The 16,114-nt window shown below is 41.7% G+C and overlaps 1 protein-coding gene across 1 annotated transcript; it reads right to left on the bottom strand.

Annotated features, from left to right (window-relative positions):
* Positions 1-12,056: 12,056 nt before the first annotated feature.
* LOC109238838 lies at positions 12,057-13,310 on the bottom strand. The gene has a single exon (XM_019405320.1). It carries the CDS (start codon positions 13,308-13,310, stop codon positions 12,057-12,059), a length of 1,254 nt encoding a protein of 417 aa, XP_019260865.1.
* Between the last annotated feature and the right edge of the window lie 2,804 nt (positions 13,311-16,114).

Here is a 16,114-nt window from a genome sequence, read left to right as displayed (position 1 = left end):
GATAAGCTGGGGGGTAACGCAAGCTCATAGGCAACCTCCCCAACTCTCCTCAACACCTCAAAAGGACCAATAAACCTTGGGCTCAACTTGCCCTTCTTCCCGAACCTCATAATGCCCTTCATTGGCGAGACTTTCAAGAGAACCTTCTCGCCAACCATGAATGATACATCACGCGCCTTCTGATTCGCGTAACTCTTCTGTCTGGACTGAGCTGTGTGAAGCCTCTCCTGGATCAACTTTACCTTGTCCAAGGTATCCCGTACCAAATCCGTACCGTATAACTTAGCCTCGCCACGCTCGAACCACCCGATAGGAGAACGACAACGGCGACCATATAAAGCCTCGTATGGAGCCATCTCTATGCTGGACTGATAGCTGTTGTTGTATGCAAACTCTACCAAGGGCAAGAACTGATCCCACTACCCTCCAAAGTCAATCACACATCCCTGAGCATGTCCTCCAAAATCTGAACTGTCCGCTCTGACTGCCCGTCGGTCTTAGGATGGAATGTTGTGCTGAGCTCTACACGGGTCCCCAACTCACTCTGAACGGCTCTCCAAAAGTGGGAGGTGAACTGAGGGCCCCTATCTGATATTAGGGAAACAGGCACACCGTGCAACCGGACTATCTCCCAAATGTAAATCTGAGCATACCTCTCCGCTATATAAGTAGTCGCCACTGAAATGAAGTGAGCCGACTTGGTCAACCTATCAACAATGACCCACACTGAATCAAACTTCCGCAAGGTCCGTGATAACCCAACTACGAAATCCATGGTGATGCGCTCCCACTTCCACTCTGGTATAGGCATCTGCTGAAGTAGGCCACCCGGCCTCTGGTGTTCACACTTGACCTGCTGACAATTCAAACACTTAGCCACATACTCTACTATGTCTTTCTTCATCCTCCGCCACCAAAAATATTGCCTTAAGTCGCGATACATCTTCGTAGCTCCCGGGTGAACAGAATACCGCGAACTGTGTGCCTCCTCTAGGATCCTCTCCCTTAGACCATCAACATTAGGGACACATAACCGACACTGGAGTCGCAAAACACCATCCTCGCCAATGGAAACCTCCTTGGCACCTCCCTGAAGCACCGTATCCCTAGGAACCGCCAAATGTGGATCATCGACCTGCCGGGCCTTGACTGCCCCAATAATGAAGACTGAACAACAACACACGCAAGAACTCGGCTGGCTCTGAAATGTCCAACCTCACAAACCTGTTAGCCAAGGACTGAATGTCCAAAGCTAGTGGCCTCTCTGCTGCTGGAATGAATGCCAAGCTACCCATACTCTCCGCCTTTCTGATCAAGGCATCCGCGACCACATTTCCCTTGCCCGGATGATAAAGAATGGTGATGTCATAATCCTTTGGTAACTCAAGCCACCTGCGCTGCCTCAATTAAGATCCCTCTGCTTGAATAAATGCTGTAAGCTGCGATGATCGGTATAAACCTCACATGATACCCCATACAGATAATGCTTCCATATCTTAAGAGCATGAACAATCGTGGCCAACTCTAGATCGTGCATAGGATAATTCTTCTCATGAACCTTCAGCTGACGCGAAGCATATGTAATAACTCGCCCCTCCTGCATCAATACACATCCCAAGCCAACGCGTGAGGCGTCGCAATATTACCGTATACATCCCCGAGCCGAAAGGCAATACAAGAACTGGTGTTGTAGTCAAAGCTGTCTTGAGCTTCTGAAAGCTCTCCTCACAATCATTAGACCAACGGAAAGGGGCACCCTTCTGGGTCAATCTAGTCAAAGGTGATGCAATAGATGAAAAGCCCTGCACGAATCGCCTGTAATAACCTGTTAACCCCAGGAAACTCTTGATATCGGCCACTGAGGTAGGACGTGGCCAACTCTGAACTGCTTCAATCTTCTTGGGATCCACCTTAATACCCTCTCCTGACACAATATGTCCCAAGAATGCCACTAATTCTAGCCAAAACTCACACTTGGAGAACTTAGCATATAGCTTCTGTTCCTGCAAGGTCTGAAGCACTACTCTCAAATGCTGCTCGTGCTCTCCCAGGCTGCGAGAATATATCATGAATGCTGGGGCATTATTCAAGCCAAAGGACATCAACCAAAACTCATAATGGCCATATCTAGTCCGGAATGCAGTCTTCGGAACATCCGAGTCCCGAATCCTCACCTGTTGATACCCTGACCTCAGGTCTATCTAAGAGAACACCTTAGCACCCTACAACTGGTCGAGCAAATCATCGATACGAGGCAACGGATACTTGTTCTTGATGGTGACTTTGTTCAACTGGCAGTAATCAATGCACATTCGCATAGTCCCATCCTTCTTCTTCACGAATAACACTGGTGCACCCCAAGGCGATACACTGGGCCTAACAAACCCTTTCGCCAACAACTCATCAAGCAGCTCCTTCAACTCCTTAGGAGCCATACGGTACGACGGAGTAGATATAGGCTGGGTGCCTAGAGCCAAACCAATACAGAAATCAATATCACGATCCGATGGCATGCCAGGAAGATCAGAGGGAAACACATCGGCAAACTCCCGAACTACTGGAACTGAATCAATCGTCGGAGACTCTGCGGTGGTGTCTCGAACATAAGCTAGATAAGCCAAACACCCCTTCTCGACCATATGCCGAGCCTTCAGGAAAGAAATAACCCGACTAGGTGCATCGACTGTGGAACCCTTCCACTCCAATCTCGGCAACCCTGGCATCACTAGTGAAACAGTCTTGGCATGGCAATCTAGGACGGCGTGATATGGAGATAACCAGTCCATGCCCAAGATGACCTCAAAATCGATCATATCAAGCAACATGAGATCTGCTCTAGTCTCGAAACCACAGAATGTGACCACACAGGACCGGTAGATCCGATCATCAACCACAAAATCACCCACAGGAGTAGACACATGAACAGGAGTGCCCAAAGGCTCAGGAGAAATAACCAGGAAACGAGCAAACAGAGATGATACATATGAATAAGTAGACCTGGGTCAAATAATACCGAAGCATCTCTACCACCGACGGAAATAATACTTGTGATGACGGCGTCTGAGGCCGATGCATCTGGCCTCGCCGGAAGATCATAGAATCTAGCTGGAGCGCCGGCTGGCTGGCCCCCACCTGACTGAGCAGTAGCTGGCTGACCTCTCCCTGCCTGACCTCCACCTCTAGGACGGCCCCTACCAGCCTACCCTCCACCTCTAGGTGGCTGGGCAGCTGGTGCTGAAATCATGGGCTGCTGACCCTGCTGCACTGCCTTGCCCCGAAGCCTGGGGCAGGTCCTCTTCAGGTGACCCGGATCTCCACACTCGTAGCACACTCTCGGTACCATAGCCTGCTGCCCTGGAGTCTGAGCCTGCTGACCGGAATACCCACTGGAAGAACCCTGGATGGCTGGTGGGCGATAGGAACTCTCTGGCACAGCGTTGAAGTGAGCACTAGAAGAATCCTGATAACCAGAATACCCGCCGGAGGAACCCTGAATAGCTGGTGGGCGGTAAGAACTCTCTAGCATCACACTGAAATAAGGTCTCACTGGAGCACCTCGGGGAGGGGGGGTGGTGGTGCTGAATATGAGGGTCTGCTGGGCTGGCCTCTCTCGAAGTGACCCCTTCCCTTAGCTGGGGCAACTCTGAACTCTCCTGAAAATCGGGCCCTCTTCTCCTGCTGAATCTGCTCTCTACCCCTCAGGCTATACCCCTCAATCCTGCGAGCAATCTCTACTACTAGCTGATACTCAGTACCCATCTCCACCTCTCGGGCCATGCTAGCTTGAATACCGGGGTGCAACCCCGCAACAAATCTCCGCACTCTCTCTGCATCTATGGGAAGTATCATGAGTGCACGGCGAGAACCTCGCCTCATAATCGGTCACAGAGAACCTAGCCTCATAATCGGTCGCAAACATATGACACTGCTCGAGATGCTCAAACTGGTGCCGCAGCTCTTCCCTCTCAGAGGGTGGAATATATTTATCCAAGAACAGCTGGGTGAACTGACCCCAGGTGAGGGGAGGAGAACCTGCTGGCCTGCCAAAAACATAGGACTGCCACCATCTACGGGCCTTGCCCTCCAGCTGAAAAGTAGTGAAGTCAACTCCATGTGACTCCAATATCCTCATGTTGTGCAGTCTGTCCCTGCACCTGTTGATGAAGTCGTGGGCATCCTCGTGTCGCTCACCCCCGAAGATAGGAGGGTGAAGCCTAGTCCATCTATCCAATAACTTCTGCGAATCACCGTCCGCAGTTGGTCTGAGCTGGGGCACCACTGCAGTAACTGACTGGGCCCCATCTGCGGGTAGTGCACCCGGAGTATGATACACTGCAGTTGCATGTACAGGAGCCTGAGAAGTAGGGGTCTGTGCTCCCACTCCTGCCTGTGAGGTGGCTGGGCCTGCTGGAAATAAACCAGCCTGAGTCATAGAATCCATGAAGCGAAGCATACGGCCCATAACCTCCGGAAATCCCGGTGCCGTCATAAAGTCTGCCGGGGTAAGCTCAGTTGCGGGCACCTCGCCGTGCTCCTTGATAATAGGGTCTCCCGCAGGATCTGCTGGTGTTACTACTGGAATAACTCTGGGATGCCCTCGTCCCCTACCACGGGCCGGTGCCCTCCCCCGGCCTCTGCCTCGGCCTCGAGCAACGGGGGAAGCAGCTCCGCCCGGGTCTGGAACATTAGCCATACGTGTCCTCACCATATATGAGAGAATAGAAGAGAGAAATTTAGTATGCCAACCACTGCACGATAGGAATGAGTAAAGAGTAGTTCTTCCTAATACCCTATAGCCTCTCAAAGATAAATACAGACATCTCCGTACCGATCTACAAGACTCTATTAGGTTTTCCCATGACTTGTGAGACCTACGTGAACCTAGTGCTCTGATACCATGTGGTCACGACCTATTTCCATAACAGGTCATGATGGCGCCCAACACCATTGATGAGCAAGCCAACGCGGAAAATACTAACTAAACTTTCATTTACCTTTACCCCGAAATAGTTGAAATAATTCTTTATGTTGGAATAACATCATAAACGATTAATAAGATCATGATGATCATACAACCCCAAAATAATACAGTCTACTAATGTGTGTGCCAAGACTTGGTGTCATAACCAGTGGGCAACTAGTAGAATATACAAAAGAATCACACTATCCTACTGTCCGAAACAGATTAGACAGCAAAATACATAAGGAAGACTTCTTCAGGCTGTTGAACGGCATGGAAGGGAAGCAGCTCACCGTCGAAGTCTCGAGTCCGCTCAAAGATGCGCACCAGACTGATAGCCAGATACACCTGCCTCAGACCCTTAACAATTAAGTATAGAAGTGTAGTATGAGTACATAAACAATATGTACCCAGTAAGTATCCCGTCTAATCTCGAAGAAGTAGAGACGAGAGGTCGACTTGATACTTACTAGGGTCAAATAATGTGAGAAGAATTTATAATAAGCATGGATAATACAAGTTATTAACATTTAATAATAATGGAATAACAGTTCTTTCCTAAGTATTATCATGGATATTCACCTATATTTCAAGCAGATATGAAATTCAGTCCTCAGAGAAATGCTAAGCAAACATGCGCAAGTAACACCGTGGGACGTACGGCCCGATCCAACGTAAAAGTAAATTGTGCACTGCCGAGGGTCGAACTGCTCGAACCATAGATGCATCTATTACCCGCTCGCGAATCACCCGTGCGACGCGGTCAAATATAAATATGCTCATCAACAAGCAACGATAATATATATATATCTGAGGAGTAGTTATTCACAGGAATACCAAACATTCTCTTTTAAAAGATCGAACAGGATAAGGTTCCTTCACTAGTATCATTTACCTTAATCAAAATAGCTTATACGAATCAGAATTTATCATCAAGTTACAATAATATCACATAGAGCATGCTAATGAGTCCTAGACTACCCGGGCTTGACATAATAGTCGCTACGCACGGACTCTCGTCACCTAGTACGTACGTAGCCCCCGCATAGAATGGAAATTAATTAGATTATTACACCTATGGGGACAATTCCCTCTTACAAGGTTAGAAAGAAGACTCACCTCGCTCCAAAGTGCACTTCCAATACCAAAAACGAGTCCAAGCTCTCAATTCGGAGTCGAACGATGCCGAACTAGTTAAATGAAGTAAGAACTAGTCAATATAGACTCACAAGATCGAATTCTAGCTATTTAAGCGATTTCCCAACCATTAACACAAGTTTCCTAAAATCCGACCCTGGGCCCACGTGCTCGGATTCCGAGATTTTTCGAAGGAAGTTGTTCTCTAAAACCTAAGGATCAATAATATATGATTTCTAATTCATTCCCTAACAAATTTCGTGGTTAAATCTAACTTTTATTAAAACCCTATATTTTTGCTCTAACCCCATGATTTCACCTTAATACTAGTGTTTAATCTATCTAAGACAATGATATTAAACTAGAAATAGGTAGAACACACTTACCTCAAGATGCTAGGTGAAGATCTTCTCTCAAAAGCTCTAAAATCGCCAATGGAAGGGGGGAAAAGTGACATAAATGACTTAGAACCCACATTAAATGAACCTCACTGCTTCAGCGATTTCCGCATCTGCGGTCAAGGGACCGCATCAGCGGTCCTGCATCTGCGAGAAATGGGCCGCATCTGTGAAAATGGGCCAAAGAGTTGGGACCGCATCTGCAATCTCCAGGCCACATTTGCGGTTCCTGGCCTGGCCTGCCCTGGGCCGCTTCTGCGATGGGAGGACCGCATCTGCGGTCTCGCACCTGCGGTCCAACAACCGCAGGTGCGGTTATGACAGAAGCAACAGCTTCAGCTCCTTGCAAAATTTTGCACTTCACTCGAGCCTCGTCTGATTGACGCTCAGGGCTCCCGAGCCCCGCCCGAACATACCGACAAGTCTGAAATCACGAGACGGACCTACTCGAACCTTCGGAACACCCGAAACAATGCTAAATCTAGAAATCACTCCCTAAAACCAAATGAATCAAACTTATGAACTTCAAGTTCTTAATTTTCCTCCAACGGGCCAAAACACCCTTAAACTACTCAGATTGACACCAAATTTTACATTCAAGTCTTAAATAATATTTTGGACCTGTACCGGGCTTCGGAACCAATATACAAGCCCGATACCTATGAAATCGATCATTAATTAATTTTCTTTAAATCCTTAAAACTTCAGATTAACCATTTCTAATAAAAATTCATGACTCGGGCTAGGAACCTCGGAATTCCATTTCGGGCGTATGCCTGGGTCCTATATTTTCTTACGGACCCTCCGGAATTGTCAAATCACGAATCCGGATCCGTTTGCTCAAAATATTGACCAAAGTCAAACTTAGTCTTTTAAGAAAATCCTAAGGAATCAACTGGGCATATTTCACTCAAAACTCTTCCAAATCTCGAACCAACTGTCCCCGCAAGTCGTAAATTAGCTAAAGCAAGCACGGCAAATTTTATTTAAGGGAACAGGGTTCTAAATGGCGAAACGACCAGGTGGGTCGTCACACAAGTAAATGTAATAAAAAGTAATAGCTAAATGTGAACTTGGACTGTAAAATAAACCTCAAATGTAAGACATTTATTTACAAGGTAATGTGAATTCTAAAGTCACAAACATGAAGACACAAATACTAAAAAAGTAAAATACCTGCCATATAAATAAATTCTCCCAAATATTTAAGTTGCAAAAACAAAAGAATCAAGTGCTTAGGGAAAGAAAGAACGAAATATTTTACTTTGCAATCACATAAATCAAGCATTCAAGCTACATCAGATATAGTTTAAGCTTAGGAGGTTAATATGAAACTGTGAACAATAACAAATATCTAGCTTAGACAAAAAAAGGATATCCACATACAATGGGCAATAACAGAGAGTTGAACTGCACTTAAAATTTCTGCAATGTTTGGAAAATTGCGAAGTTTGGGAAGAATTGGTCTTTTGAACCGGTTAGCGTCCAAGTCGAAAATCTTTTATTTTCATAACAAGCCAATCTCCTTTTTATGACATTGTAGCTTTTTGTATTATACTAAAACTAATTCAAATAACTAAAAAGCCAGTTTTATTTTGAACAAAATGTTCCCTTAACATATCATCTGGGCAACAAATTCTGTTAATCTCAAGGAAAGAACTAAATCATTCGCCCAGTTATTAGCTATTGTATTACATCAAGAATACATTAAGGTTAATCGTTTTTAATAAAAGGAAGCACTGTTTCCCTAAGAAAAACTTTGGCACTATGAAAATATAAGATGGAAGTTACACCTTCAATCTGGTTAAGGTAATGCACGAAGTCACAACCTAATTGCTAAGATGTTCTTTTTTAGACATTGCATTTTCTAGAATCCTAATAAAGCCACTATCCTGAGTTTTAGCCTGAAGCTTTCGTTTCTATGTGTGCTTGATTTAACAAGAACCATATTACAAGGGTGCGAGCGCTTCACCCTCTTACCACTCAGCAATACTACAATATGGAAATATAATCTCAAACTAAAATGCTGCAAATGCTAAGATGTTCTTTTCACACATTGCATCTTCCAGAATCCTAATAAAGCCACTATCCTGAGTTTTAGCCTGAAGCTTTCATTTCTATGTGTGCAGATTTAACAAGAACCATATTACAAGGGTGCGAGTGCTTCATCCTCTTACCACTCAGCAATACTACAATATGGAAATATAATTTCAAACTAAAATGCTGCAAATGGTTAAAAAATTAAAGTTTTGAATTAATATCATATATATTGATTTAAAATTAGATAATATATATGCTTTGCTAGACGATGCAGAAAAGACAAAACAACATCATAGTTGAATCACATGCAATATTTTTTTGCCACAAAAAGAGAAAACCAGCAGCTACAGCCGAAAAAGGAGAGGTGGTTGAAGAGGAGGAGGAGGTGAAGGAAGATAAGGAACAACAAAAGAAACGAAGGAAAGAAATAGGAGGAGGTATATCCCTACTGCTTATCCATAATGATAAATTCTTGAATTCTTCTTCCATTTGCAGCATATGTTGAAGGGCCGCCATTAATCACAATAGCAAGGACATCTGGCGTTAAACCAAAAAAAGAAACAGCAAATAAGTTAATATATTATGAAAATCATTGTGTCATAATATTAAAAAGATTTTTGAGAAGGTATAATAAATGGATTGTATATGCACAAATATAGATAATTAAATCTTTAAATGCCAAATTCAGATTCTTTTGGTTGATACTCGAAAGTGTCAAACGCTGTGATAGTTAGCCGCGTTGGCGGAGGTAATGGATCCTCGGGAGGAGTGACCTTTTCAATTGGCTCAACAATGGTGCTTCTATCAATTGTCCAAGTGAATTTGTTAAGTGGATTTCCATATAAGTAAGATGACTCCTTCACCTGTGCAACTGACACCAAGTAAGTATGGAAAGGATCAAATAGAACTTCAAAATGCGTTATATCAGCGTTGAACATGATGGCCTGAACTTGATTTTCCTGTATGAAAATAAGATACAATTAGATTTTAATCATATTCAAATAAATTGGGAAAAATTATACCAGCAAAATATATCAAATTTTTAATATGAGCAATCTCTAGTATATGAGCAAAAAATGAATTAATTCCATTATTGTTGGAAAATTTGTGAATTTAAAAAAGAATACATCTTCATCCTGCAGAGTCATGAGTTGATTTTTTTTGCTTTTCTCTTTGTTGTCTTTGGGACGACCTTTATCAATTACTTGGATCTTACAGGTCCATTCTTCTGTATTGGGAGTGATCATGTTGATAGTTAACCTTTCACCCATAGTAGAATTAACCTGCAACTACAACATATTGATATTAGTATAACAGTATACATTAACAATAAAAATAGACGTAGTTTAATATAAATGAAAGAATATAGAAAAAATCAAGTTATAATTAGATTTACCATAAGAAATTATAGCTTATGGTCAGGAAAAAGCTTTTTTAATAATTTCATCATAGACTATATTATATGTAGAGTGATCATCATCATCGTTAACTGTAGGTGGTCTAATTAATACTTTCACACAATTAGAACTTTTGGCTCTTGATAAAGCAACATACAATTGACCATGAGAAAAGACAGATTCTCGCAAATAGATACTCACAAAATCTAATGTTTAACCATGAGCTTTGTTTATTGTCACGGCGAAACATAATCGAACTGGAAATTCTGTTCTTTTAAAAGGGAGAGGTAATTTTTCATCTTCTGATGTCATGAGTGGTATTCGCGAAATAAATACATGTCTATTTTCAAAATCGCCGCTAGATATTGTTGCACTAATGACATGAGTTTTAAAATCATTACATATTAATCGTGTTCCATTGCATAAACCTTCACTGGGATTCAGATTTCTTAATAACATAATCGGGCAATTTTTTTTCAAAGATAATTTATAAGGAGGCAAACCGGCAGGATTTAAAGTGTGCAAAAAATCTTCATACTCAATTGATCTTTTGGATCAATTGTCTCATCAGTAGCAATGTAAACTTTTTCGGTGGTTGGAAATTGAGCAAGAAGCATGTCATTTATTTCATCAACGAAATCATTTTTGGTTGTTAGAATAGCAGAAATAATAAAAGAAGCATTTGAATGATATTTGTATAAATCGGAAGTAAAAGGAATAATGAGAGAATGAGGAATTTCAATTTTTCCATAGGCATTTTGTCTTTCTTTTCCATCACCAATTCTCATTAAATATTCATAAAAAGCAAGATCTATTTTCGCACGCATATTTTCTGATAGTTGTAATTTTTTAAGTTGATTTTAAATTTCAGAGCACAATAAACTTTCACGAACTTCCTTTTTTCCACTACGAACTACAGGACGAGTTTGTCTAAAATCACCATTGAAGACAACTACCTTTCCACCAAATATTATATTAGTTTCCATTAGATCTCTTAAAAGCAAATCGAATGCTTCTACTGTTTCCTTTTTTGCCAATGAAATTTTATCCCATACAATAAGTTTTGCATCTCGTATTAAAGATGCTAAGGAACTTTGCTTACTAATATTGCAGCTGAAATTCTCATTAACATCAACGGGAATTTTAAAGCAGGAATGAGCAGTTCGACCCCCAGGAAGAAGTGAAGCTGCAACACCAGAACTTGCAGATGCTAAAGCTATAAATCCTCTGTGCCTCACAGTAGCTAATAAAGCACGATATATAAAGCTTTTACCAGTTTCACCGGAGCCGTCAATAAAGAATGCCCCTGGTCTATTTAAAAATATTCTGTCAAGAATCATATTGTAAGCTCTTCTTTGATCAATGTTTAATTTGTTTTCTAACATTAAATCTTCTTTGCTAACAATGATGTTTTTTTCGAAATGAACATCTTTAGCTTCTTTTGCTACTGCAGATGGCTTAATTATTTCTGAAAATATTTCAAATTCATTAATATCACGACCCATTGAATGGAGAATATTGTTAATATGGTTTAACACTTTGTAACGGATTTCTCTTGTATCTATATTCGAATTTTTTTTGAAATATTCAGACATTGGGTTATCAAATTTTTCTCATAGTTCTCTTGGATTAGTTGGATTACAATATATTAATAACATAGCAAATAATTGTCTTAAACTGGATGTCATTTGATAACTTACAGCTTCAGACATACATTCTACCAAATTATTATCACAAAGTAATAATCCTCTTTTTTCTGCAGCTTCTCTAAATGTTTTACATTGTACTCCATTTACAGTTCGCAAATCATCATATGATTTTGGTCCTCTCACATTCATTAGAAGCGGTCTAAGATAGTATCTTTCCCCTTCAGTTGGATGACATGTCACCACACGACCGATAGCACTTCCTCGTTGACGACGTATCCATATTTTATACGTTGTTGACCATACAAAGTATTTTAAAAATTCTCGATATAATAAATTTAAGTCCATAGCATCTTTGTTTTCTCGATTCGTTTAAAAAACTCAGTTAACATTATTTTTTTAACCATAGGATTGTTCATAATTTACTAATATTTTCTGTATTCTTGAAGGAAACAAGTTGTTGTCCATCAAGATGTAGCTAAAGATGATATACATTTGGAAACATTTCACTAATAGGGAAAGCAAATATATGCCATGCAGCCTCAGGTGGTGACACCCACCTAGCAAATTGGTATTCCTTTATTTCATCTATCTCTATGTTTGTATCATTAGCATGTATATGAAATGCAATTTTATCATATCCTTTGCAAATATACTTACAAATGTACTTAACAACTTTAATATCAGAGCAAATCTCTATATTCATATGACAGTTGAACTTACAAATTAAATATGGATTATAAGGAACAACCCATGAATTATCAAGAAGGTGTTCTATTATTTGCACTTTCTTTCCTGTGTTTCGTCTTTGATAAATTGGATACGAATTTTTTCCTTTAGTTGTTTGTTCTGCAAACTCCCTTGGATACTTATATTTACAATGACCTTTTTTTGTCATGCAAGAATTTGTTGGATTTAATTCTCCGCATGGACAGTGCATCATATGATCTATAACATGTGAATATAATGTAGGATTTTCTTTTTTATTCGATAATTCAGCACATACAAATCGATCATATGCTTCAGGAGTTAGTAATTTATATTTTTCATCAAGTATTATAAGAAAATGAGCATATGGAAGTCCCCGCTTTTGGAATTCCACTGTATACATAAATGCTACGACTTTACCAAATATTTGTGTTTTGAGAATATCCTTTTTCAACTCTTCTAGTTTTGCTCGAAATACTCGACTAATTAAATCGGTTCTATTTTGTGTTTCATCTATCGTCAGAAGGTTTTCTTTTATTTCAGGCCAAGAAGGATTACACGTCATAGTCAAGAATATATCTGGTTTTCCAAACTGTTGCACTAATGCAATAGCATCCATATACCTTCGACGCATATCTCTTGGTCCTCCTGTAAAGCTAAGTGGGAGTGTTTTTTGTTTTCCAACCTGTGAAGCTTTTCTTTTCCCACATCGTAGAATATTTAAGAGCCCACCTAATACATGAACTCTGAATAAATCCTGATTAAAAGTAGCAAAGTTTAATCTTTGGCTTTCAATTTTAATCCATTCATCCACAACATATTGTTGGAATAATCTTCCAGCATGTAAAAGTATATTTTCATCATCTCTTATTTGAAGTTTATAACAATAATATTCACGACAAGAAACATTGTCTCTTTTTCGTTTTCCTTTTTGCATGACCTCAGCTTCCATATCGAGTAATCCATCAATTGAACACATATTCATTATGCTCGGTAATTGTTCATGTTCACAGTATATTCGCATTGTTGATTTACCAGTAGAATGCTTAATTTTCTTAATACCACAATGCCATCCATTTTCACCGTAAGGAAATAATAATGAATATTGTAATGGATCATAACAACCATAATAATAATTAACCAGCTGACTTCTATCACTTTTCGTATATATACGGATATGTGGTACGGCTTGGAGAACATCTTTCCTTATAAGTTGAAGTATTTGAGGTGGGCGATGTTCCAGTTGTTTGGTAGTAGTTTTTCTTCCATCATTTCTAGTTTGAACGACCCTTTGCTTGCTACCACCGTAAATTTTGTACGGGCCATCCCAGTTAATCCCTAGCTTTCCTTCTCGTTGATCTTTGCTTTCCTGTGTTTTCCTTTGAGTACGTAGTCTCTGACTTTGAGCGGTCTAATCTTGGCTTTTTTGTTGTAGCATCGCTCTGCTTGTTGTTTTTGGGCGACCATCCTTATGCATGCCATGTCTCTTCGTTCTTCAGCCTCGTCGAGGTCTTGCCTCCTGCTTTCGTCGTTTCTCGGCCCGCTTTCGTGTGAGTACCTTAGACTTGGTTCTCTGACCTAGACCGGTATTACTGCATCGGTTCCATAGACCAGTGAGTACGGTGTTTCTCCTGTGCTTGTTTTTGGCATTGTGCGGTATGCCCATAGCACTTTCGGTAGCAACTCCGGCCACAATCCCTTGGCGTTCTCGAGCTTCTTCTTTATGATATTCAATATTGACTTGTTGGAGGACTCCACTTGTCCATTGCTCGCGGGATGATATGGCGTGGAGAGTATTCTTTCGATATGCCATTTCTCGAAGAAATCGGCGATCTTTTTTCTAGTGAACTGAGGCCCGTTGTCACAACTGATTTCTTTGGGGAGGCCGAAACGACACAAGATATTCCTCCATATGAAGGTGATCACTTCTTGCTTGCGTATTTGGGCGAATGCACCTTCTTCCACCCACTTGGAAAAATCGTACATTACCTCGTCCCGCTAGTAGGGGTCTAACGATGTCCATCCCCCACTTGATGAAACGCCAAGGTGAGGTAACTGAGTGGAGGTGCTCACCCGCTTGGTGGATCATGGGGCATATCTTTTGCATTGTTCGTATTTTTTTACGAAGATAGCAGCCTCGCTTTTCATTGTGGGCAAGTAGTAGCCTGCTCGTATGAGGCATCTAACTAGAGCTCGATTGCCGGTATGAGCTTCACAGTGACCTTCGTGGACTTCCTCCAGAATGAGCCGCGTCTGGTTTGGGCCTAAGCATTTTGTTAGGGGGACGCCAGCATTCAAAGCTTCTTGGATTCTTCATTATCGTCTGGAAGCACTCCGTCCTGCAAATATGTGACAATACGATTATGCCAGTCCCAAGTTAGGTTTATAGTTCGTACCTCGATTTGATCGATTGACGAGTGGAGGAGAGTGACCGCGTTCCCTTCGCTGGTTACGCTTTTAGCAGTCGCTGCCAGTTTGGCAAGGCCGTCTGCTTCGATATTCTGTGCTCGAGGGATTTGGTCGAGCAGGCATTCGTCCTGGTATTTTTGCAGTCTTTGTTCCTTGATTCGGAAAGTCCCTGCGACTTGGTTGACGACGAGCTGAGAGTCGCACTGTAGGACGACTCACTTCGCTCCGTACCTGAGTACTAACTTTAGCCCTGCAATCGTAGCCTCGTACAGACTTTGTTATTAATCATATTTGGGCATCTTATGGACTGGCGAATTACTTTGCCTGTTGGGACCTCGAGCATGAGTCCCAGTCTCGATCCCGATACGTTAGAGGTGCCATCGATATACAAAACCCATAGGTCGTGTATTTTGGGGGTAAGTACGAACTGCTTCCTTTTCGACTTCAGGCATTATTTTATTGTTGAAGACGGCGATGAAGTCGGCGAGCACTTGCGACTTTATCATCGTTCGCGACTGATAGGTTATATCGTGCTCGCTCAATTCTATGGACCATTTGGCCAATCTACCCAACAGCTCGGGTTTATGCAGAATACTCCTCAGGGGAAAGGTCGTGACTACCGAGATGGGGTAGCACTAAAAATAGGGTTTAAGCTTTTGTGAAGCTACGACCAAAGCCACGGCCAGCTTCTCGAGGTGTGGATACCTCATCTCGGCATCAACTATGTTTACCGTGAAAATGGTAACAACAATTAAATTTGTAAATGGGATTCTAAAAATACGTGATCTATTCCCGAGCTAGTTTGTAAGGGTGATTAGTGATAAAATATGAAGTAAGACAATAAAGATCGAGTTAGCCAAAGCGATTATCGAACCAGTAAGGGGACGTTCCCGGGCGTAGAGCAAGCTAGTAGATACCTCGGGTCCAGACCTCAAGCCTATCTCGGGCTTATCGAGGGTAGTCGGGAAGGGGGTAAGAGATAAAGTTATAAATAAATAAGGCTCTTATACTATCAATTTCGAGCTAAATGATGGAGAACAAACGAAGAAACTATAAAATGCTAAGGTGACCTCGGGGTCGATGAACACTGATAACTTAGAAGAAAGAAAGCGAAAGAGAGATATTATTGCACTATGGAGAAGTGGAGCAACATCAGCCCCTCACAAGGTGGGGTGAGTCCCCCTTATATAGGCGAGGGGACTCGGTAAAGTACGTATATATTATTTAAAAGAGTAGGAAAATGGGACGGCCTGACGCAAGTCCTCTTAGTAGGCTATAGATAGACCGGCCCTGTCAGGTTTATCCATGTGCTTAAGAGACCTTTTCTCTTATCCTGACCTCGGGCCCTGCTTCCTTCGATTCGGACCTCGATGAGCCTTGAGGCCGAGAACTCGATCGTAGCCTTCCACCCTCGGGGTC

The sequence above is a fragment of the Nicotiana attenuata genome, unplaced genomic scaffold (genome assembly GCF_001879085.1).
Source record: "Nicotiana attenuata strain UT unplaced genomic scaffold, NIATTr2, whole genome shotgun sequence".
NCBI classification, from domain to species: domain Eukaryota; kingdom Viridiplantae; phylum Streptophyta; class Magnoliopsida; order Solanales; family Solanaceae; genus Nicotiana; species Nicotiana attenuata.
This window is presented reverse-complemented; position numbering and strand designations above follow the sequence as displayed.